This window comes from Perognathus longimembris, chromosome 28 (assembly GCF_023159225.1).
Source record: "Perognathus longimembris pacificus isolate PPM17 chromosome 28, ASM2315922v1, whole genome shotgun sequence".
Lineage (NCBI taxonomy): Eukaryota > Metazoa > Chordata > Mammalia > Rodentia > Heteromyidae > Perognathus > Perognathus longimembris.
In genome coordinates, this window is record NC_063188.1 from 59923999 (window position 1) to 59948666 (window position 24668).

Sequence of the window (24668 nt, forward strand, 5' to 3'; positions counted from 1 at the left end):
CAGCCTCTTATGTTGCTAGGATTACAAGTGTGAACCACCAGCACCCAGCTGAATCTTCTTAGTTGTTTTCTTTGTGTGTGTCAGTTGTGGGATCTGAACTCATGGCCTGGGTGCTGTCTCTGAACTCTTTTTACTCAAGGCTAGTGCTCTACCACTTGTAACCACAGCAGCACTTCCAGTTTTCTGGTGGTTAATTGGATTTCCCCAAATAATAGAGCTGGACTGGAGGCATGGCACAAGTAGTAGAGTGTCAGTTGCAAGTGGAAATAGCCAAGTGAGAGCATGAAGCCATGAATTTAAACCCTGGCACTGGCACAAGAAATTGTAGTAATACATATTGTAAAGCTCCTTGGGTTTCACCAATATTTCTACAATGTATACATTATGTAAGAGTTACATTCACTCCTCATTCTTCTACCCTGTCCCCCACACTCTCCCTCCAACCTGCTCCCAATCCCTAATATCTTTTAGATCCTGTCAATTTTTTTTTTCTTGATTGGTTTCTACATATTAGAGAAACACACACTACTTGTCTTTCTGTTTCTGACTTAGTTGAATGTTAGAGGATTTCATGCTCCATTATTCATTTGTGTATGTGTTCCAGTCTCCATTATTCGTGTGTGTGTGTGTGTGTGTGTGTGTGTGTGTGTGTGTGTGTGTGTGTGTGTGTGTGTGTGTGTGTTAGCTCTGGTTTAAACTCAAAGCTTGGACACTGTCCCTGAGCTTCTTTTTTGCTCAAGACTAGTGCTCTACCACTTGAGCCATAGCTCTACTTCCAGCTTTTTGGTGGTTATTCAGAGATACCAGTCTCATAGGCCTTCCTGCTTGTACTAGCTTTGAACCATGATCCACAGATCTCAGTCAGCGTACAGTTAGGGTTATAGCCATGAGCCACCAGCACCCAGCATTCTTTCCTTCTTTTTTTTTTAATTTTTATTATCAAACTGATGTATAGACAGGTTACAGTTTCATATGTTAGGCACTGGATACATTTTTTTTTTTTTGGCCAGTCCTGGGGCTTGGACTCAGGGCCTGAGCACTGTCCCTGGCTTCTTTTTGCTCAAGGCTAGCACTCTGCCACTTGAGCCACAGCGCCACTTCTGGCCCTTTTCTGTATATGCGGTGCTGGGGAATTGAACCCAGGGCTTCATGTATACGAGGCAAGTATTCTTGCCACTAGGCCAAATCCCCAGCCCCTCTTTTTTTTTTTTTTTGGCCAGTCCTGGGCCTTGGACTCAGGGCATGAGCACTGTCCCTGGCTTCTTCCCACTCAAGGCTAGCACTCTGCCACCTGAGCCACAGCGCCCCTTCTGGCCGTTTTCCATATATGTGGTGCTGGGCAATTGAACAGAGAGCTTCATGTGTAGGAGGCAAGCACTCTTGCCACTAGGCCATATTCCCAGCCCCAGCATTATTTCTTTCTTTTTTTTTTTTTTTTTTGGCCAGTCCTGGGCCTTGGACTCAGGGCCTGAGCACTGTCCCTGGCTTCCTTTTTGCTCAAGGCTAGCACTCTGCCACTTGAGCCACAGCGCCACTTCTGGCCGTTTTCTGTATATGTGGTGCTGGGGAATCGAACCTAGGGCCTCATGTATACGAGGCAAGCTCTCTCGCCACTAGGCCATATCCCCAGCCCCCAGCATTATTTCTTTTTTTTTTTTTTTTTTGGCCAGTCCTGGGCCTTGGACTCAGGGCCTGAGCACTGTCCCTGGCTTCTTCCCGCTCAAGGCTAGCACTCTGCCACTTGAGCCACAGCACCGCTTCTGGCCGTTTTCTGTATATGTGGTGCTGGGGAATCGAACCTAGGGCCTCGTGTATCCGAGGCAGGCACTCTTGCCACTAGGCTATATCCCCAGCCCCCCAGCATTATTTCTTAATGCATTAATCTGTGGATGGTCAACAGGCTGATTCTATAACTTAGCTATTATGAATAGTGCCTCGGTAATCATGTGTATGCAGGTGTTCCCATGGTAAACTGACTTTGTATATACCCAGAAATGATATGGATCATAAGGTGTTTCTATTTTTAATTTTTTTTGCCATAACTGAGGTTGTTCTCAGGTCTTTGCACTTGCTAGGCAGGCATTCTCTCCAGCCTTACCTTCTGTTCTTGTGCTTTTTTCTCTTTTTTTAAGACAAGGCCTTGCTTCCTGCCTGGTAGGTGGGCCCTTGAATCGCTATCTGCCTATTTTTTGCTTCCCATTGCTATAGATCAGATGATACATGTGCACCACATTGCCCAGCTTCTTCCATTGAGATGAAGTCTCACAGTTTTCTACCTGGGCTGGCCTGGAACCATAATCCTCCCAAATGGCTAGGATTATAGGTGTTAGCCACCATGCCTGACCTAGGTTGGGTTATTATTATTTTTTGCCAGTTCTGGGGCTTGAACTCAGGGCCTGAGCTGTCCCTGGCTTCTTTTTGCTCCAGGCTAGCACTTTGCCACTTGAGCCAAAGCGCCACTTCTGGCCTTTTCTATATATTCGGTGCTGAGGAATTGGACCCAGGGCTTCATGTACATGAGGCCAGCACTCTTGCCACTAGGCCTAATTCCCAGCCCCCTCCCCCTTTTTAAGAATACAACTGGACTTTACTTGACCCAGAATGCAGTATTGCTGCAGGAACAGCAAACTGAAAAGACAAAGGAGAAAAGACTCCTTTCTAGCTAGTGCATAATTAAGTAAAGAGGGCCTAGCCACTAAATGAATAACAAAATAGGCTTGATTGAGGAATTCTTTTTCTAGTGACTATACTTTTGGAGTTCCCACTCTCTATTATCCAGAGGGCACACCTGCTGTGTTTTTGAGCCAGTGAGAGTTGTAGTGGAAGTGAAAGGCATGATCACAGATTCCCCATGGAACCATACACTCTTCATAAGTCGCAGACGCCTGGTTAGTCTCCACATTCTATGCAAAGATCCATAATATGGTTCCTGCAGATGGCACAGTTATCAACCACGATATGCCAGGTCCACAAAGCTACTGTATTCCACTTTCTCACTTCAAAGCTCTTCTTGCCACTGCCACTGTTGGTACCACCTGGGGTGTCCACATCCATCACCATTTTGGAAACACAGTCTATGAATTGAGGGTGTTAAAGCCTAACTATAGTTTGGGTTCAGAAATGGACCCTAGAGCTTTCCTAAGTTGAATGCTTAACCTGTTACCTTTCTTTCTGATTTTCTAATTGTGTGTGTGTGTGTGTGTGTGTGTGTGTGTGTGTGTGATGTTTTTCTTCTCTCTCATTTTAACAATGCTGGGGATTGAGTCCAGAGCCTTGTGCATGTGAGGAAAGTGCTTTGCACTGAGTTACATCTTTGGTTCCATGTAATTTTTTAAAACATTTTTTTGTAGATATGTGAAAGAGGCCAAAGAAGCAGCTAAAAATGGAGATTTGGAAGAAGCGCTTAAACTTTTCAATTTGGCAAAGGACATTTTTCCCAATGAAAAAGTGATGAGCAGAATCCAAAAACTACAGGAGGCCTTGGAGGAGTTGGCAGGAGAAGAAAATGATGAATTTATAGACGTGTGCAACTCAGGTTTGCTGCTTTACCGAGAACTACATAACCAGCTCTTTGAGTATCAGAAGGAAGGTGTCGCTTTTCTCTATAGCCTCTATAGAGATGGAAAAAAAGGGGGTATCTTGGCAGATGATATGGGATTAGGGAAGACTGTTCAAATCATTGCTTTCCTTTCTGGTATGTTTGATGCTTCTTTTGTGAAGCATGTGCTGTTGATCATGCCAACCAGTCTCATCAACACATGGATCAAAGAGTTTGCCAAGTGGACTCCAGGAATGAGAGTGAAGACTTTTCATGGTCCTAGCAAGGATGAACGTACCAGAAACCTCTGGCGAATTCAACAAAGGAATGGCATCATTATCACCACATACCAAATGTTAATCAATAACTGGCAGCACCTTACAAGCTTTAGTGGTCAAGAGTTTGTGTGGGACTATGTGATCCTTGATGAAGCCCATAAAATAAAAAGCTCCTCTACGAAGACAGCAATCTGTGCTCGTGCTGTCCCTGCAAGGAATCGCCTCCTCCTTACAGGAACTCCAATCCAGAATAATTTGCAAGAATTGTGGTCTCTGTTTGACTTTGCTTGCCAAGGATCCTTACTAGGAACATTAAAAACTTTTAAAATGGAGTATGAACATCCTATTGTTCGCGCAAGAGAGAAAGATGCTACCCCAGGGGAAAAAGCCTTGGGACTTAAGATCTCTGAAAACTTAATGGCAATCATAAAGCCCTATTTTCTCAGGAGGAATAAAGAAGAAGTACAGAAGAAAGAGCCAAGTGACCCAGAGGTGAGACCCAATGAGAACACTGCAGGTGCTGATCCCATTTGTGAAATGCCATCCCTTTCCAGGAAAAATGATTTAATCATATGGATACATCTAGTACCTCTGCAAGAAGAAATTTATAGGAAATTCACATCTCTAGATCACATCAAGGAGTTGTTAATGGAGACTCGCTCTCCTTTGGCTGAACTAAGTGTCTTAAAGAAATTGTGTGATCATCCTAGGCTGCTGTCTGCACGGGTTTATGGCTTGCTGAATCTGGCGAATGTCAAGTTCTCTGCTCAAGATATAAATGAAGAAGATTCCTCAGAAGTGCACAACATTGATCATGTAACTGATGAAACACTGATGAAAGAATCTGGAAAAATGATATTCTTGATGGACCTGCTAAAGAGGCTTCGAGATGAAGGGCATCAGACTTTGGTGTTTTCCCAGTCAAGGCAAATTCTAAACATTGTTGAACGCCTCTTAAAGAGTAAGCACTTTAAGGTGTTGCGAATTGATGGCACAGTTACTCGTCTCTGGGAACGAGAAAAACGAATTCAGTTATTTCAGCAAAATAAAGAGTACTCTGTTTTCCTGCTTACCACTCTTGTAGGCGGTGTTGGCCTGACATTAACCGCAGCCACTAGAGTGGTCATTTTTGACCCTAGCTGGAACCCTGCAACTGATGCTCAGGCTGTGGATAGAGTTTACCGAATTGGACAGAAAAAAAATGTTGTGATTTATAGGCTAATCACTTGTGGGACGGTAGAGGAAAAAATATACAGACGGCAGGTTTTCAAGGACTCATTAATCAGACAGACAACTGGTGATAAGAAGAATCCATTCCGCTATTTTACCAAACAAGAATTAAAAGAGCTCTTTACAATTGAGGATCTTCAGAACTCTGCAACCCAGCTGCAGCTTCAGTCTTTGCATGCTGCTCAGAGGAAATCTGATGAGACGCTAGATGAACACATTGCCTACCTGCACTCTCTGGGCATTGCTGGAATCTCAGACCATGACTTGATCTACACACATGATCTCTCTATTAAAGAAGAGCTTGACGTGATAGAAGAATCTCAATATATTCAACATAGAGTTCAGAAAGCTCAATTCCTTGTTGAATTTGAATCTCAAAATACAGTGGGAAAACAAAGAACTGAAAATGAGGAGGTCTGGCAGAGAGCATCTTCATTACCTTCTCAAACAAAGAAGAGATGCCCTGAATTGAACAAATCACAGCCTCGGCCTTCACCTTTTATAACTACTCATTATACCCAGGGAGATGACATCGGTTCTCAGATGGCAAACATACACCTTGATGATCAGTCCCAAGAGAGTGAGCCACAAGATCTTTCCAGTGTTGCAGTGAATGCTACCATGATGCAAGATAGCTGTCACCCATATGAAAATAAATTTGATGCTGACTCTGCAACTACTTTACCCATGGGGGTTGGAAGTGCAGAAGACATGTGGACTGAATCTTCAGGGGGAACAGCAGAAGTCTGTGGAATTGAAGATGAGGCTGTGCAGGAGGCATTACAAGAGAGGCCTAAGCAAGAATCACTGCAAGAGAGTCCCCGGGGAAGTTTGACTCCTTCATTTAGTCAATCAGTCAGAGCAGAAGCTGAGCCTGGGCCAAATCTAGATGTACAGGATACTGAGGTTTTACATAGCTGCAGTCCCTGGCCCATTAATCCCGTGACAAAGGAAAATAAAAGTGAAGAATCAAATACATCCATTATTGAAATATCTCATGACAGCTTGTCAGCATCTCATAGCGCACTGCAGGTTGCTCAAGAAAATGAGGCTGATGCAAAAGAAAAAGCTTTAGCATCTCCACCACAATATGCATGTAATTTTAATCTCTTCCTGGAAGACTCTGCAGACAACAGACAAAATCTCTCCCATCAGTCTTTGGAGCATGTTGGGAAAGAAGAGAGCCCATGTGGTTCTGCAGTTAATTCCAGAGTGGAGTCAGTGCAAGATGAAACAGAAGAAGTAGTAGTTAATGTTAACACCAGAAGCAAAGCTAGAAGGATAATTTCAGATGATGAAGATGAGGATGATTTTTTTAAAGGTACTTCAAGCACAAGTCCATTCAGCACATCTCCCTTTGAATTTACATCTGTGAAACAATTTGATGCTTCAACTCCCAAAAATACCAGTCAATCTGTAAGGTTCTTTTCACCTAAACTGCCTGAGAGTGTAAATAAATCCACAAGCTCTAGAAGATCTCTGGCTTCTAGGAGGTCTCTGATTAATGTGGCTTTAGACCATGTGGAGGATATGGAAGAAGAACTTGATGATAACTGTAAAGCACAAGGTGCTGCTGCTGATCCCCAAGGAGAAGCTGGCAGTGATGAGTGCACAGAAGAGCAGCCTCCTAGTGAAATACCACCTTCCCAAGACAAGTCTACTGGGCTAAGGATGTCTGAGCCTGGTTCTCCTGCTCTGCTGACCTCTTCTGGTGCTGCTCCTGAGCCTCCATCTGCTGAACCTTTAGTGGATTTGCCCCAGGAGGTGGCAGTGGAGGCTCCCAATGACTATGAGACTCTTGTGGCTCGTGGGAAAGAACTGAAAGAGTGCGGAAAAATACAGGAGGCGCTCGACTGCTTTGTTAAGGCACTTGACATAAAAAGTGCAGATCCTGAAGTCATGCTCATGACTTTAAGTCTGTATAAGCAACTTAGCAACACTTGAGAACTTTATAACCTGTTCCTTTCATTTTAAGTTGAAGCTGAATATAAAGTATTTTTTTTCCTTCTTACAATTAGGTTATTTGAGCGCTTGAAGCACTCATGCTTAAAACAAGAAAGATTTCAAAAAGCAACTTCACCCCTACCCTATGGTTTCTTTTCCTAGTTATATTCTGGTTTCTATGCACTAGATTAAATATTTCTTCACTTCAGTGTTCTTCTATTTTTCTTGTAGGCATACTCCATCAACATCAGAACTGAAGCATTTTACTCGTTTTACTTTATTAATGGATACTTAAGGTTTTTGTAAAATGATTCTACTAATTTTACTCTGAAAGGGATCATCACTTGGTTATCCATTGAGAAAAAAAATTAAAGTTACTTTTCTCAATTTTTTTTTCTTTTCATTTGCTTTCTTTCACTGAGATGGTATTTCAGGTGCATACAGAATCTGTAGTGAAATTCAAGTAGGAGCTTGTCATCAGCATTCCAGATCTAAGGCATCCCTATTAACATGTTTTTTTTAATGCTTTTAGTGCACAAAAGGTACCGGTGCTGTCATTCTCTGCTGCTGGCAGCCTTCCATAGAGTCACTTGACTGACCAGTTAGCCGTTTTCCACTCACTTTCTTCAGTGCATCTCTGCTTGTGTTTGGATACACACTATCACATTCCCTTTGGTTGTAAACCAGGAAGGATTTTGATTCCCTCTCAGAAACACCAAGGGTAGCATAGCAGTCTGCACTATGCCGCCAGAGAAGAGAAACAATTTCTTCTGAGGTATCTATGGCATATTTAGTTATCTACACTGGCTTCTCATTTAATCCTTACCGTAATCCTTTTTACAAAAAGAAATGTGCATACCAGCCCTCAGGCCTGAACTCAGAGCACTGGGTGTTGTTCCTGAGCTTTTTTGTACAAGGCTAAGCACTCTACCACTTGAGCCACAGATCCATTTCTGGATTGTTGGTGGTTAACTGGAGATAAGATTCTCATGGACTTTCCTGTTGGGGCTGTCTTCAAACCATGATCCTCAGATCTCAGTCTCAGAGTAGGTAGGATTACAGGCATGAGCCACTGGTGTATGGTTCCTTACCATAATCCTTTGAGGTAGAAGGAGGATAACATTTCTAGTTTTTCAGTTGAGGAAATTTCTAGGGTGGTATAAGACTATGACCTGCCCATGGTGATAGAGTAATGCATGAAAGTTTTTTTTAAGCTTTTACCTAAATTCACTAAAATACATGAAACCATTATTTTCTTCTAGTACTAACAACAGTTGTGTGCCTAGGTCTTCCATGCCCACTGGGATATATCATTCTCCTAAGCTGAGGCTCTCCAAACTCATTATTTTTTGCAGACCAGAGACTGAACAATTTAGGAGCTTTGTGATAGTTTCATTTAAGTAGACATGATTCAGTCTTCAGCCCTTGAGGTTCAGCCCCATCTCTGTAATTGAACCTTGGTCTTCTGGCTACCAGCCTGGGTCTTCAAGCTTTTCTCAGGCCTCTAGCCATTTGCTATCTACAGCATACTGAAAAGAGATAGTCATCACCATTAGCCCATGCCTATAATCCTTGCTATTCTGGAGACTCAGATTTGAGGACTGTTATTCAAAACCAGCCTGGGGGCTGGGGATGTAGCTTAGTGGCAGAGTGCTTGCCTGAAGCCCTGCAATTCAATTCCTCAATTCCACATAAACAGAAAAATCTGGAAGTGGCGCTGTGGATCAAGTGGTAGAGTGCTAGCCTTGATCAAAAGAAGCTCAGGGACAGTGCCCAATCCCTGATTTCAAGCCCCAGGACTAGCAAAAAAAAAAACCTCAGCAGGAAAGTCCATCATATTCTTATCTCTAGTTTCCTAGCCAAAAAAAGCCAGAAGATGTGGTTCAGGTCAGAGTGCCAGCCTTGCCTTGAACCAAAAAAGCTGAGAAAGCTAAGTGAGAAAGGGCCAAGTTCAAGCTCTATTACAGGTGCATGTGCACTAACATGGGCAAACACATACACACACACATACACACACAGCTATGTGTCAGGAACCAAGGACAAAGACCATTTTTTTTTAACACCTCCACCCATATAAAGCTTCCAATCCTGTGCCTCTAAAAACTCCCAACTTTCCAACTATATTCCCATGATGGCAAGGATTCATTCTTTGTTCATTGCTGTAACTCCAAAGTGTGGAACAACATGTTAGGGGACAGGTGTTGAATAACATGAGGATGAAGAGCCATTCATTCAACAAAGTTTTTTTGACTACCTCTTCCCACCTAAATTGTAAGGACAAGACACTGCCTTTAGAGTACCAGCTAGAGTACTAGACCATGTGCTAGAGTACAGGATTAAAAACTAAGGGCCTACAAGCAGCTCAGGAATGTGCTGAGGGACTGGGAATGTGGCCTAGTGCTAAAGTGCTTGCCTAGCATGCACAAGGCTCTGGGTTTGATTCCTTAGCGCCACATAAACACAGAAGGCCAGAAGTGGCGCTGTGGCTCAAGAGGTAGAGTGCTAGCCTTGAGCAAAAAGTAGCCAGGGACAGTGCTCAGGCCAAAAAAAAAAAATCTCTGGCCTCAACATAAGAGAAACGGTAACAGGTGATTCCCTAGGCTGGCCTTGAACTCCTGGGCTCAAACAAGTCTCCAGAGCCTCCTGAGAACTATAAGATGGACTCTACTGCGCTTAGCTAGTATTTCCTATCCTATCACACATGAAAGTGGCTTGTAAAATTTAACTAAAATACCCACTCTTTTCTCATATATTAGTTTAGTGCTGTTTGAAGACCAGGTGCTGGTGACTTGCCTATAATTCTAGCTACTCAGAAGGCTGAGATCTGAGGATTGCAGTTCAATGCCAGCCTGGGCATCAAAGTCCATGAGAGTCTTAGCCTCCAATTAAATTCCAAAAAAGCCAGAAGTGGAACTGTGGCTCAAGTAGTAGAGTGCTAACTGTAATGCCTAGGCCCTGAGTTCAAGCCCCAGGACAGGCATAGACAGATGCGCGTGCGCAAGCGCACACACACACACACACGAAGCTGAAATTTAAACAAGTTGATGAAACAAAACTTTAATAAGAGCAACTGTGACTTGTATTTTAGTATAATGTGACTGAATATAGCATTAGAGAATTCTGATATAACACTGAGTCCTTAATTCAGTCTGAATCTGAGTCTATCCCAGCATGACCTGTGGGTTCCCACAACAATGCAGGCAGAAAGCTGCACACATCTTTTTCAGCCCTTTCCATTGGGCACACAAATACTTGGAAATTCAGGCTCTGTTTTATCTTTCTTTTCCAGGGGATCACACCTGTGCATACTAGATAAACTGTTAGTATGGAGCTACATCCCAGCCCATCACAATGCACTTTCTGTTCCAATGTGTACTATGACAGGGCTTTAGGGAAAACCTCCATGTTAAAATAGTATCCAAAGCAGTTATTTTCTGTGCTTGTACTGGGTGGGGCTTGAACACAGGCTTAGTTACTATATTTCAATATCACCTTGGTAATCCCTATATGTTATATGTATTGTATCAACATGAAAAAGAATCTGTAAGTTTGAACACACTGCCAAAGGGCTCCATGAAACAAAAAGATAAGACTCCAAGGGCCTGAGGTAAAAATTTTCCTTCCTGTCTGTCCCCATGCTGGATGCCATTCCCAGAGTGTCTTTCTCTCACATCATTTTTTGTGTTACTAAGGATGGAAGGACCTTGTGCATGCTAGGTAAGTGTTCTACCACTGGGACTCCACCCCCTACCCAATGAATATATTTCTTTTCTATCCAAGTTATAGCCAGAGATATGACAAGCCATAATTTATCATCTATTGGGCGTTTAGTTTGCTTCCAAATAATGATGTAATGAATATCCTTGTACTTTTTATATGTGATTATACCCACGAACATAAGTTCCTAGAATTAGAGTTGCTGGGCCAAGCATCTATAAATTTGATAGGTTTTGCTAAATTGTTCTCCAGAGGCTCTAATTATATTCCTATCATTAGTAAATACCTATTCACTAGTATGAATAGGCTCACCAGCAATACGTTAAATGTCTGAACTGTACCAATCAGATAAAAAGTAGGATCTTAAGTGGGTTTAATTTACAATTATTTTTCTACAATAAATATTTGTTGTCTAAACACTGAACTCACTGAGATGAAACCTTAGTTAAATGCATCTGCTATAACATGTAGAAATCCTTAATTTTTTTCTTGTACCAACTCCCTCCCTTAGTTGCCAGCCAGAGGCTAACTTCCTAAAGTGAAACTTGGTGTTAGAGGCTCATTGATCCCTACTTGCTCTTAATTTACCTGTTCCTGCCCTCTCCCTAGTTCACAGGACTTAGGACTTAGGCTGTTTTTCTGGCTTGCCTTCCAGTTACTCTTTTGGTGACATCCATACAACAAATTCACATGTAACCCTGATTAAGCCAATGTCTTGAGCAAAATTTTCTAGCTCAGTAGCATCTCTTGCTATAAAGCCTCAAGATTTTCAGAATATTTTAATTTAGACAGATACTAAATTTTTAAAATTGCGTGTGTGTATGCTGGTACTGAGGCTTGAACTAAGGGTCTGAACACTGTTCCTTAGATTTTTTTTTGCCTCTCAAGGCTGGTGTTCTACCACTTGAGCTGCAGTTTCACTGTACTACTTTTTGGTGGTTAATTAGAAGTCTCATGGACTTTTTGCCCAGGCTGGCTTTGAACGGTGATCCTTTCTTAGCTTCCTCAGTAACTAGGTATACAGACATGAGCTGCTGGTATTCAGCCTAATTGTTTATTTTGCCATGCTGGAGTTTGAACCCCTCCCTACCACTGTACCCCTGGATATTTGAGTGTGTTTAGCTTATTTGAAGCTAAGTGAATGTAGTTTCTTCACTTACCTTTTGGTTTGTTTTGGAGAGGGGTGCCACTCCTGGGGTTTGAACTTTGGGTGTTGTCCCTGAGATTTTGTGCTCAAGACTTGCACTCTACCACTTAAGCCACAGCTCCACTTCTGGCTTTATGCTGGTTAATTGGGACACAGGAGTCTTATGGACTTTCTTGTCTTGGCTGGCTTTGACCTGTAATACTCAGATCTCAGCAACTTAAATAGCTAGGTTTACAGGGGTGAGCCTCTAGCATCTGACTTCATTTACTATTTTAGCATCTTTTTTCTCCCTTTTTGGGGGTGGTATTTAGACAGGGTCTCATTGTAGCTCAGAGTGATCTTGGACTCATGATCCTTTTGCTCTGTCTCCCCTGCCCCCTCAACAAAGTGTTGGGATTGTAGGTGTACAACAAGAACACCCAGCTTATTTTGAACCCTTTCTGTCATACTAGCATACCTGCTCAGTGGGGAAAATCTCACAGAGGCCTAAAGCTCTTAAGGTGCTCAGAAATTTCCAAAATGGGAATTTCAGTCTCTAGGCAAAATTAGATTCATATATAAGTTGGAATAATATAATGTATAATGTAAGATGTAGCTGAGAAGCAGTATATTATCCTTTATATATCACAATTAAAATGGTTAAATATACATATGCAGAATATTAGCCATGGGAGAGTCATAATACATATAACCCACACACTGAAGATGAAGGAGTCATGTTTTTATGTGGATGTTTGTCCCTTTACTCAGCACTTGGTGAATGGCTGCTTAGTCTTTACAAACCACACATGGAAGAACTAAGTGCTTTTTTTTAACTGAAATTGGTCATGGGGCTTGAACTCAGGGCCACTTAGGTGCTGTCCCTGAACTTTTTCCCTCAAGGCTAGTGCTCTCCCACTTTGAGCTACAGGGTCATTTCAGTTTTTTGGTGGTTAATTGAAGAGTCTCATGGACTTTCCTGCCTGGGCTGGCTTTGAACCATGATCCTGAGTAACCAGGATTATAGGCCTCCAGCGCCTGGCTCAAAAGATGTTTATTTAAAGGGAAGGAATTAATGTTGAATGGTCTCTAGGTGTCATATACTCTGTTACACAATGGAGCTACTACTACGTATCTGGTTAACTGGACATAAGAGTCCAAAAGGGTTGCATGGGAACTTACCCTATGATTTTCATATACTAGTTAATCTTTCTGATAGCCAATGTTTTTAGTTGGCACAGTCTGAGCTGAGATCTCCCTCACAAAGATGTTTCTGAATTAATGTATGAGTTATACTTGGGAGGAAGGAGAACACACATTAAAAAGTATATGACTGGCTGGGAATGTGGCCTAGTGTTAAGAGTGTTTGCCTAGCATGCATGAAGCACTGTGTTCGATTCCTCAGTACCATATAAGCAAAAAAAAAAAAAAAGCCAAAAGTGGCACTGTGGCTCAAGTGGTAAAGTGCTAGCCTTGAGGAAAAGAAGCTCAGGGACAGTGCCCAGGCCCTTAGTTCAAGCCCCAAGACTGGCAAAAAAAAGTATGTCTATGAGAACTGATTGAAATCTACTAGAGCATATACTGCCCTATATATTATTCTGTTTTCTACCTATAAACTCACACCAACAGATCACAAAGCACAAGTATTTAACATCTTTAAAGAAAATAAACAAAATGTGTGAAACTTATTCAGTTGTACGATTTTATTTTCTTCCTTCAACCATGATAATATGGTATCCAAATTTTGTCTTAACTGGTGGGTCTGTAAATACAGGCTTATCCATCCCACTCACGGGCAAGGCAAACGCTGCTTCTTGAAAGGGTCCCACCATGGACCCTCTGGTCATCCAGCCCAAGTCGCCCTGCAAAACCCAAAGATAACATGATATTTCAAATGGTCCTGAAATGGGATAAGCTGTCCTGTAGCTTGAGGGTATTTCCCAACATGAAGCTTACTAGGGTTATTCAGTTGGTCCATGTAGGAGCCCAACACGGACAAACCAGAATTGGATTAACCCTTGGCTGAACAGAAGCACTTGCAATATTGTGGAATGTGAAGTTAGCTGCAAAGGTTTGGTTATGCCTACATTTAGATGCAGGTGATTTTTATTATAATGTAGACATTTTTTCCTTTTCTGTGGTGACTGGAATAGAACCCCAGACTTCACATGTGCCAGGCAAGTGTCCTACTACTGGACTTATCATCCTAGCCCCACAAGTCAGACATTTCTGCTTTTAAGATACGTACATTGAGATGTGGTTAAAATGGATAGCAGAACAATGAAATAAGCCCTGCTTCTATGTTTTCTTTGCAATGCTAAGAATCAAGTGTAGGACTTTATGTACATGATCTACCTGGAGCTTAAGGACAGAAAACTTAAAATGCTAACAGCAACATACCCCTTGCCTGGCTTTATCTTCACTATACTGGGTAGCTATTTCATTGAATCTCATTCCAGATTTTAACTTTTCCATGGCTTCCATGATTTTGCCATGCTTTTCACACAAAATGTGTCTGACCTACAAGGGAAAAAGAAAATATGTCCATGTTAATACTTGGAGACCCAAACGTTTTCTCTCTATACACCAGTGACATTTGGATTATTCCTGCCAGTAAAAACAAACCAAACATATTAACTCATAATAATTGAAAGTCATGCAAGTCTGCCTGGTTGGGTGATCACCATAAACCTGTTTCCTATCTGAAGACATCTCAGAACCCTCATTTAGATGGAAAATGGGAACCTGGCTGTGGGACTCCCCCATCTTTTACCATGTACCTCAGTGATAGCAGAGAGGGAAAAATAATACCTCAGAGTCTTAGTTCTGAATACAATTCTAACTCTGATAAATGGTTGCTGTTTTGGCAGTACTGAGGACTGAACCCAGAACCTCTCTCTTGCTAGATGAGCAAGTATTCTACCATTTCAGTCATGCACCCAGGTTTTTAGAACTCCAAGTGTCTCACCACATACACTGAGATAACTGTACCTGATATTCACCTAGGATTGGAAAGACAATGCAACTAGCATTCAATAACTGTTGGCTATGCTTTCATTAGCATGGGGAATGGCATAAAAAATCTACTAGGAAATATTTTAACCACAGATGCTTTCTGTATAAAGCCATCTCATAATTTAAAGGTGAAAAGTTATTACATATTGAATTTTTCTTTTTTGAGGCAATCTTTCTACATAGCCTATGTTGGCTTTGAAGCTGCTATGTGGCCCAGGTTGGCCTTGAATTGGCAATACTCCTGCTTCAGCCATCCAAGTGCTAAGATTACAGGTGTACAACACAACGGACTTCAAATATTAGAATACTCATAACTATACCAGTATTCCATTTAACTTATGTTTATATAAAGTGGTGGTTTTAAAAATAAAAATAATATCTTGCTGGACATTGGTGGCTCACAACTGTAATCCTAGCAATTCAAGAGGCTGAAATCTAAGGATTATGGTTCAAAGCCAGCCCAGGCAGGAAAGTCTGTTAGACACCGAACAACTAACCAGCAGAAAGCTGGAAACTGAGCTGTGGCTCAAGCAGCAGAATGCTAGCCTAGAGCAAAAAATACCAGAGATAGCATCCAAGCCCTGAGTTTAAGCTTCAGGACTAGCACCAAACAAAACAAAACATCTATCTTTAAATTTTCTTTTGTCTTTTTCTTTTTGTCACAGTAGACTTTGAATTCAGGGCCTCTTTGCCAGTGAACAGTGAGCCATGCCCCAAGCTGACTTTTAACAACCATTCCTTTTTTTGCCAGTCCAGGGGCTTGAACTCAGGGCCTGAGCACTGTCCCTGGCTTCTTTTTGCTCAAGGCTAGCACTTAAGCCACAGCGCCACTTCTGGATTTTTCTATATATGTGGTGCTGAGGAATCGAACCCAGGGCTTCATGTATATGAGGCAAGCACTCTTGCCACTAGGCCATATTCCCAGCCCCACAAGCTGACTTTTATTATATTATATTTTGCAGGATTTCCCATGTCTCATTTAACCAAAACAAGCTGTTTTACACCTACAGTGTGATTGTAGGTGATATACATCTCTGCCTTATACCTTACAGATAAGGAGCTGGGCACCAGTGGCTCATGTCTATAATCCTAGCTCTTCAGGTGGCTGAAATCTGAGGATCACTATATAGAGCTTGGACAGGAAAATAATGAGACTTCAGGCTTTTTGATAGTTAATTGGAGATAGGAATCTCACGGACTTTCCTGCCTAGACTGGCTTTGAGCCTCAAGCCTCAGATTTCATCCTCCTGAGTAGTTAGGATTACAGGCATAAGCCACTGGCACCCAGCTAGAACACCCCTTTTAAGTGTTATTTTGGAGACCAACAAGTCAGCTCTTATTAATCTCCAAATAGCCAGATACCCACCACCAACAACCCTAGGTCGTGACAATGATTACTTCTTTGAAAGAACATGAGATAAAGTAACCGGGTTATACTTAGGGGTCATGTTTTATGAAAATTTTTCTTTGGACACCAGAATTCACTGGGCACAATTAGATGCTCATACAGAAAAAGAGGACAAGAACAAAAAAGCAGATTTATGCCTCCTATCTTCCTCTCTCTGGAGCAAGGTTTCCTGAAAAGCAAGATGGATAGAATAGGTCCTATATCATTGTCTCATATTCTCTCCCTCTGTTGGGGATTCAGTTTGGCCTTGAAGGGGGAAGGGCGAGGAGAGTTCCTGAGATGCTGCCCTTCCCCCAGCCCTGGGGCTGTGTGGAAGGTAGCCCCTCCCACCTTCCGGCCTCAACCAGAAGAGAAGTAAAGCAGCTCCTGCCTCTCGGCTTGGCCACGTGTGTAATGGCGGAGACCCACCCGGTCCTTGGGGGGCTGTGGTCTCCGCCCATTAGAGAAAGTTCGTGACATCACCTGATAGACATCCCATTAGCCAATCGTTAATACCAGTTAGTCCCTCCTCTTCCTGCCCACCATTACTGTTATATAAACCCCTCCCTTGAATAAAACCCTTTGAGACTGGTGGAACATGGAACCAGCTCCCCGGAATCTCTGTCCCGTGTCTGCTCCTGATACGTGAGGGGGACGGGGGGAGGTTTCAGCATCCTACCTCAGCTCAGCTTAGCCCAATAGGGACACGCTCTGTCTCTCCTGTGGGCAGGGGAAGCAGAGCCGACGGTCCCTCACAATTTGGGACTTGGCATCTCCCCGGGAAAAGAGGGGGGATGGGGAATTTAAGCCCCACATCCCTCTGTCTATGTGTCTTGCTCACTCTCATTATCAAAGTCTAGTACACGGTGTGGCATGGGGGCAAATGTCACTAAATCCTTCCTGAATGAATGAGTCAAGCTGTATGTTCCCATATCCTAGCTAACACATGGAAATCCCCTTGTTCGACAACACAAGCTGCATAGTTCTGTTTTCAGACTGAATTTTCTCATAGCAAACACCCTTCCAGAGCTATATTATAAACTTCTTGTAATTATTTCCTAATTGTTTCCCACTCTCATTTTCATGGTTAGTGCCCTGGCTTGTAGCTTACCAGTAGGAAGCCTTCTAATGAGGCCTGATTATTCAACAGAGGTGCTTTGAACACATACCTAAGCTCTTGGTTTCATAAAACAGTACCTTTTCCTGAGAAATCATTCACTAAGATCATCTAAGTCAATATATTTTATGGAACAATACTCAAAGTACGAAGAAATTCTGGATGCCTGAGAAAAAGCACTTGAGAAAATATTTAAAATTGCATACATAAGACTGGGCTGTTTTCCAATTGTGTCATCTTGGGTTTATGTGTTAGGTTAGCCTCCATGATAAAAATGAAGCATAAACTGGGACAGAGCAAAGGGGTGCCATTGTTAAAAAAGAAAGGCAATCTTTCATTACCTGACTTAGGTAACTGTAACCCCTCTGTACATCACCTTTATAATAACAATTTAAAGAATTAAGCACTCTGTCGTTGTGTGTGTGTGTGTGCGCACGCATGTGTGTGTACATGTGTGTGCACATACTGGTATTGGGACTTGAAATCAGGGCCTGAGCACTATCCCTTAGCCTTTCACTCAAGGTTAGCACCCTACCACTTAAGCCACAGCTCCACTTCCAATTTTGTAGTAGTTTATTGGAGATAAGAGTCTAACAGATTTTCCTGCCCAGGCTGCTTTCAAACTATGATCCTCAGATCTCAGCCTCTTGAGTGGCTAAGATTACAGGTGTAGGCCATCAATGTCCAGCTCATATTGCTTTTTATATCAACACACTCATATGTACACACACAATATGAGCATATACAACACATGTATACACACAAAACACACATATCTACACACATACAGCACTTAATATGCCATATATAAAAAAAAAGGAACAAGTGAATTAACTCACCTTTACTGCATTGCCACCACCTTTGGGGCCCCGAGCTTTCTTGTCAGCGCTGTCACTCCCAGAAGCTGTACCCCCTTTGGAGAAGAGATGACAGGTTTTCATTTAAGCTGCACTTTGACCTTATAGAAAGGCCTAAACCCCAGCACATGCTGAAACCTTCAATATAGCACCAAGCTCAGAAGGGCAGTCTGCCATGCTGAACTATGTCAAGCCAAACAAACCCATGTCATCACTTAAACTCAGGGCCTGGACGCTGTCTCTGAGCTGTGTATGTATGTGTGATTACTTGGAGATAAGCCTCACAGACTTCCCTGCCTGGGTTCAAACTGAAATTCTCAGATCTGAATAGCTAGGATTATAGGCATGAGACAATGGCACCTGGTCCTCACTTGCTTCTCTTAAACCAGGAAATGTGGCCTACACAAATCCTCCCAGAAAATGGACACATAAGGGGGCTGGGAATATGGCCTAGTGGTAAAGTGCTCACCTCGTATACATGAAGTCCTGGGTTTGATTCCTCAGCACCACATATATAGAAAAAGCCAGAAGTAGTGCTGTGGCTCAAGTGGTAGAGTGCTAGCCTTGAGCAAAAAGAAGCCAGAGACAATGCTCAGACCCTGAGTTCAAGCCCCAGGACTGGCAAAAAACAAAACAAAAAATGGACACATAGGTGTTTCCCCACAATCAGATTCTCTGCATCCAATTTCAAGTCCTGCCTTCTAAGGGTAAAACCTCAACCTCTTACAAGTTCCCTAATACATACTGCAACTTTGTTTTTGAGTACTCATGATTCCAATAAGTAAAATCCCCAAGAATCTATTTAGAATATATTTGGCTAAAGAATATATTCATTCATTGAATAGCAGGAAGGTGAAACATGTTTTGTTTTGGAGGAAGGGGAAAGGAAAGCAGACAAATGGAGAAAGGAATGGTGAGCAAGTGTAGTTATAATATTCAATGTACATATGTAGAAATGGAACTATTTAACTTGAGGGTATTGGTGGTATTGGGAAAGATGGGGAGAACAACGGAAGGGATGAAACTGATCAAGACGCACTGTACTTATACTCTGACTTATGGACTCAAAAACCTTTCTACAACTACTTAAAATTTAAAAAAAGAACATATTAGCTGGGTACCAGTGGCTCATGCCTGTAATCCTAGCTACTCAGGAGGCTGAGATCTGAGGATCCTTGTTCAAAGCCAGCTTGGGCAGGAAACTCCACCAGACTCTTATCTCCAATGAACTACTCAAAAAAAAAAAAAAGGCCAGAAGTGGCGCTGTGGCTCAAGTGGTAGAGTGCTCACCTTGAGCAAAAGAAACACAGGGCCAGCACCCAGGCCCAGAGTTTAAGTCCAGGACTTAAAAATGCTGGGCGCCTTAGCTCACATCTGTAATCCTACCTACTCAAGAGGCTGAGATCTGAGGATTGTGGTTCAAAGGCAGCGAGGGCAGAAAAGTCCGTGAGCCTCCCATCTCCAGTTAACCACCAGAAAACTGTAAGTGGTGCTGTGGCTCAAAGTGGTCAAAGCCTTGAGCTGAAGAGCTCAGGAACAGTGCCCAGGCCCAGAGTTCAAGCCCCATGACCACCGAAAAAAAAAAAAAAGAAAGAACAAATTCCAGGAGTCTACTAATATTGCCTATCAATGTCATCCTAGGAAAAATCAATAACTTTCCAATTAACAAGCACAGACAGTACCTTCCAATTTACTACTGAATTCTGCATCACAGGCAGTATCCATACTGTTAGGAGGCTGGTGTTCCTTAAGAGTTACAGATGGACTGAGCACTGTGTTCAATAAACACTTCACATTACATGCGGGGGACATGACTTTGCAATTGTAAGGCAGACAGGCACACTATCACCAAGCTACATCCCCAGCCAGGATCTTGGAATTTACCCCAGAATAGAGAATTATGGAAACGTTTTAAGCAAGAGGCTCTCTCACATTTGTCTTAGCACAAATTTTAAAATCTGAAATCCTTCCAAATCTGAAACTTCCCAGCATATCAAGTTTCAGATTTTTCAGATTAAGGATGCTCAACTGATTTTCTATAATATTTCAAAATCCATAAAACTCTGAAATCTAAAACACTTCTGGTGAGCTTTTTGATTAAGGGATATGAAACTTTTTTTTGCCAGTCCTGGGGCTTGAACTCAGGGCCTGTCCCTGGCTTCTTTTTGCTCAAAGCTACAGCACTATACCACTTAAGTCACAGCACTACTTCTGGATTTTTCTGTATATGTGGTACTGAGGAACTGAACCCAGGGCTTCATGTATACGAAGCAAGCACTCTACCACTAGGCCATATTCCCAGCCCAAGGAATATGCAACTTCTATCTCCAACATTTAGTGCAGTACCTGGCACAGAACAGGTGCAAAGCAAATGTGCAATGAAACTGAAAACCCCAGCAAAAGCCCAGGAAAATATTACTGCCCAAAGAGTTTTATTAAGCCAATCTCTTACATGGGTTTGCTGAATTTCACGTCTTTTTTTTTTTTTTTTTTTTTTTGGTGCTGGTCCTGGGGCTTGAACTCATGGCCTGGGTTGCTGTCCCTGAGCTTCTTTTGCTCAAGGCTAGTGCTGTACCGCTTAAGCCATAGCTCCACTTCTGGATTTATTTTGTAATTTATTGGAGATAGAGTTTCATGTCTTTTCTTGCTGAGTCTGTCATCAAACTGTGATCCTCTGATCTTAGCCTCCTGAGTAGCTGTGGTGTGAGCCACAGGCACCCAGCTCTTCCTTGCTGAGTTTTACAAACCCATCTTATCTCTTTCTTCAGGACTTCAAGGGCCTACAGTGCCCTTCTCCTGTTTGAAGGCTAATGGTTGCAAATCAGTCCTGGACTCTGTTTTCTTAGAATTCTCTTTTGTAATTCTTATCCTCATCTCCTGGATCCTTCACTTCAGTCTCAGGCTCAAGTTTGTCCCATTCTGAAGAAACAAAATGTTCTAATACTTCAACCTCCTCTATCATTCTAGTTCTGTTCTTCTATTAAAAATTTCCAGAGAAGCCTGGTGTGGGGAGTTCACACCAATAATCCTAGCTACTCAGGAGGTTAAGATCTGAGGACTGAGGTTTGAAGCCAGCCTGGGGAAGACAAATCTTGAAGACTCTTGATTCCAACAAGCAAAAATCTGGAAGTGAAGGTGTGGCTCCAGTGGTAGGGCACTAGTAGTGAGAAGAAAAAGCTGAGGGACAGTGTGAGGCCCTGAGTTCCAGCCCCAGAACCGGCACACAATAAAAATCTTCTCCAATAAGTGCACATCATCCCCAACCTAACACTTCTTTCACTGCAATGCAATCTACCTTTTTTACTCCACTTGTGCCAAATGCCAGCTCTAATTTCTAAATCTAAAGAGGCTGTTTCCAGCCCTCATCTCATTTGGTCATTTTGCCATGGTTCACAAGGCCATTACCACCCCCCCCTTCACTTTTTACTCCCTTTGGATTCTAGGCTGCCCTCATACTTTCCATCCTCTTGCCTTAAGTGTGTGCCATCTCACCTAGTCCCACACCCTCTTCCTTTAAAACAGTAATTCCTTAAGTCTCTGGGCTATCTTTCTTCTGCACTCCCTTTTTCTTTCTCTCCTCTGGGTTTCCTATAACCACTACATTAGTTCAGGCCTCTACCATCTCAAAACACTTCCTGGCTTTAACTAGCCTTCTTAGTACCATGTATAGCACTCTCTGGGATTTAGTTTGTTTCTGTACTAATGCTCACTACTAGGTCTTGAGGTTTTTCTCCAGTCACAACATACCAAACTGATGTTTCTTACCTCAATGCTTAAGCTGCTGGTCCCTCTGTCTGGTATGCTTTATCTTATGCCCACCACCCACCATGACCTGCCCAACTCATCACCCGGGAAGCTTCCTTTCCTGCTTTATGGCTAGATGAAGCATATCTTCAGCTTCTATAATAGCTCATACATGTCTCTCAGCACTGCATTTAATACAGTACTTTGGTTATTAGAAATCTTCCCCATTACTTGAGTATAATCAGCCGTTCAGCCATGCAGTACTGGAGATTCAATTTGTGGTCTTGCACTTGCTAGGCAGGCACTCTACCACCTGAGTCATGCTGTCAGTCCTTTTTGCTCTCCTTTATTTTTCAAATAGGTCTGCCTTTTTTTTTGCCCAGGGCAGGTCTCAGACCTCAATTCCCTACGCCTTCCGCGAAGCTTGGATTACAGGTGTGTACTAACATTCCTGACTAAGTCCTTTCTCAAGAGCATAGCACTGTGTCCAACACATTTGTGTTCAATGGAAGGAATGAGTCCTTCCTTAATCCTGGAAAGCATGCTGTTCTGTGAGTGTTAAAGGGAACCATAAAGGCTTCCTTCTATTGCTGGCTTTTGATAAGAATTTTTCCTGCAGTTCTGGTGATGGAACCAAGGACCTTGCACATGCTAGCCAGGTGCTCTCAGCCCAGATTTTTTAAAACAAGTGTTGGGCTGGGAATGTGGCTTAGTGGTAGAATGCTTGCCTAGCATGCATTGAGCCCTGGGTTTGATTCCTCAGTAGCACATAAACAGAAAAGGCCGGAGGTGGTGCAATGGCTCACGTGGTAGAGTGCTAGCTAGTCTTGAGCACAGAGAGGCTCAGGGACAGAGCCCAAGCCCTGAGTTCAAGCCCCAAGACGGGCAAAGAAAAGTGTGTGTGTGTTCTCACTTGGCTTTTTCCCTTAAATGTGACGCTGCTCTACAGTTGAGCCTCAGGTCCACTTCCGGCATTTTGGTAGTTAATTGGAGCTAAGAGTCTCGGATTTGTCTGACCCGGTTGGCTTCAAACAGATCCTTAGATTTCATCCTCCTGTGTAGCTAGGAACCAAGCAACCAGCTGACAGGATTTAAGTTTTACAGCTGTAATATCCTCCTTGAATCAGCAGCCCCAAGATATCGCCTCCGAAAATCTACACCTACCAGCTTCTACTACCCACCAGGATGGTTCCTGCATCGTATTTAACTGTACGCACTACCCCGTCCACAACTCCGGTAGCCCCTCCCTAAGCAACTCCAGACATTGGTTGCAGCTTTGTGAGATCACTGGCCATCTGCTGCCTCCGTTCCGGACCCCGAGAGTTACCTGGTCCTTCCTCTGCCCTCCACCGCCCCCACTCCGTGGTTGATTTTTGTTGGCTCTACCTTTCCCCCCTTTCCCAGAGTCACTTTTTCCTTTCGGCGGCATCTTCTCAACTCGCTGTTGACCTCCCAACTGCTCCGGAAGCTGTAAAAAGCCCCTTAAAGTCCCCGTGGAATGTCCTAAACAATGCCTGAAAAAGACATAGCAATCAACGCTTTCTACCTTCTCTCCGGAAACAGGCATCGCTCGGGACAGACCCAATCCTTTGACTCCTGGACCAATGGGGTTTAAGATGTTTGACCAGTAGGAAGCTGGGATGGGGGTGGCGGGGCGGAGACAAAGGTAGCAACCGGACCGGAAAGACCGCCTCTGCGTTTTTTGTTACTTCTTTCACACGCCCTTGTTTGCCCCAGAATCTTGGTTCCTTCTGCTCCCCTCCCCCAGCCTACTTCCTCCACGCGTGCGTGGTGAGAGCCACAGGCCTCTGCAGTACCTCGGCTCTGTCTCTGGCCAATCTCTGGGGGCCGCCAAACAAAGGAAAAGAACAGAGAGCAGAGAGCTGTGGGGGTGGCACGCATTCCACCCATCTTCACCCACACAAGCCTGCCCTCCCTGGTGGTTTTTTTTTTCTTAAAGAATTGTTTTGCAGCTGTACTTGATTTAAGTTCAAAAGGTGTGTGTGTATCACCTCTCTCCCTCTTGGACTCTGCAAAGACTTGGAGGCAGAATTCTCAGTAGAGTACTGCTGAAATACATGTATTACTCACACAAAAAGGCACTGCTTAAAATAATGATGGTGCCAGGCGCTGGTGGCTCATGCCTGTAAACATAACTATTCAGGAGACTGAGATCTGAGGATCATGGTTCGAAGCCAGGAGGAAAGTCCATGTGACTCTTACCTCCAATTAGCCATCAAAAATTAGGAAGTGGAGGGCTGGGAATATGGCCTAGTGGCAAAATGCTCACCTCTTGTACATGAAGCCCTTGGTTCAATTCCTCAGCACCACATATATAGAAAAGGCCAGAAGTGGCGCTGTGGCTCAAGTGGTAGAGTGCTTGAGGAAAAAAAAAAAGCCAGGGACAGTGCTCAGGCCCTGAGTTGAAGCCCCAGGACTGGCAAAAAAAAATTGGGAAGTGGAGCTGTGGCTCAAGTGGTAGAGTGCCAGTTCTTTTTTTTTTTTTTTTTTTTTGGCCAGTCCTGGCCTTGGACTCAGGGCCTGAGCACTGTCCCTGGCTTCTTTTTTGCTCAAGGCTAGCACTGTGCCACTTGAGTCACAGCGCCACTTCTGGCCATTTTCTGTATATGTGGTGCTGGGGAATCGAACCCAGGGCTTCAAGTATACGAGGCAAGCACTCTTGCCACTAGGCCATATCCCCAGCCCCAGAGTGCC

General features: G+C 43.1%; 2 protein-coding genes and 1 pseudogene across 2 annotated transcripts in view; 1 reads left to right on the forward strand and 2 right to left on the reverse strand.

Annotated features, from left to right (window-relative positions):
• The window catches only part of Ercc6l (ERCC excision repair 6 like, spindle assembly checkpoint helicase), a 29323-nt gene extending 21852 nt beyond the window's left edge, over window positions 1–7471 (forward strand). The window contains exon 2 of the mRNA XM_048336491.1: window positions 3351–7471. Coding sequence (XP_048192448.1) covers window positions 3351–6990 — 3640 coding nt within the window. The 3' untranslated portion in view covers window positions 6991–7471. The remainder of the gene's footprint in view (window positions 1–3350) is intronic.
• On the reverse strand, window positions 2738–3281 carry LOC125344033 (annotated as a pseudogene).
• A 6037-nt stretch (window positions 7472–13508) lies between the features above and the next one.
• On the reverse strand, window positions 13509–23537 carry Pin4 (peptidylprolyl cis/trans isomerase, NIMA-interacting 4). Its single transcript, XM_048336750.1, has 4 exons — window positions 23340–23537; window positions 18192–18265; window positions 14234–14353; window positions 13509–13695 (listed from the first exon to the last, which is right to left on the reverse strand). Exons 1-4 carry the CDS (start codon window positions 23518–23520, stop codon window positions 13537–13539), a joined length of 534 nt encoding a protein of 177 aa, XP_048192707.1. The 5' UTR covers window positions 23521–23537; the 3' UTR covers window positions 13509–13536.
• Between the last annotated feature and the right edge of the window lie 1131 nt (window positions 23538–24668).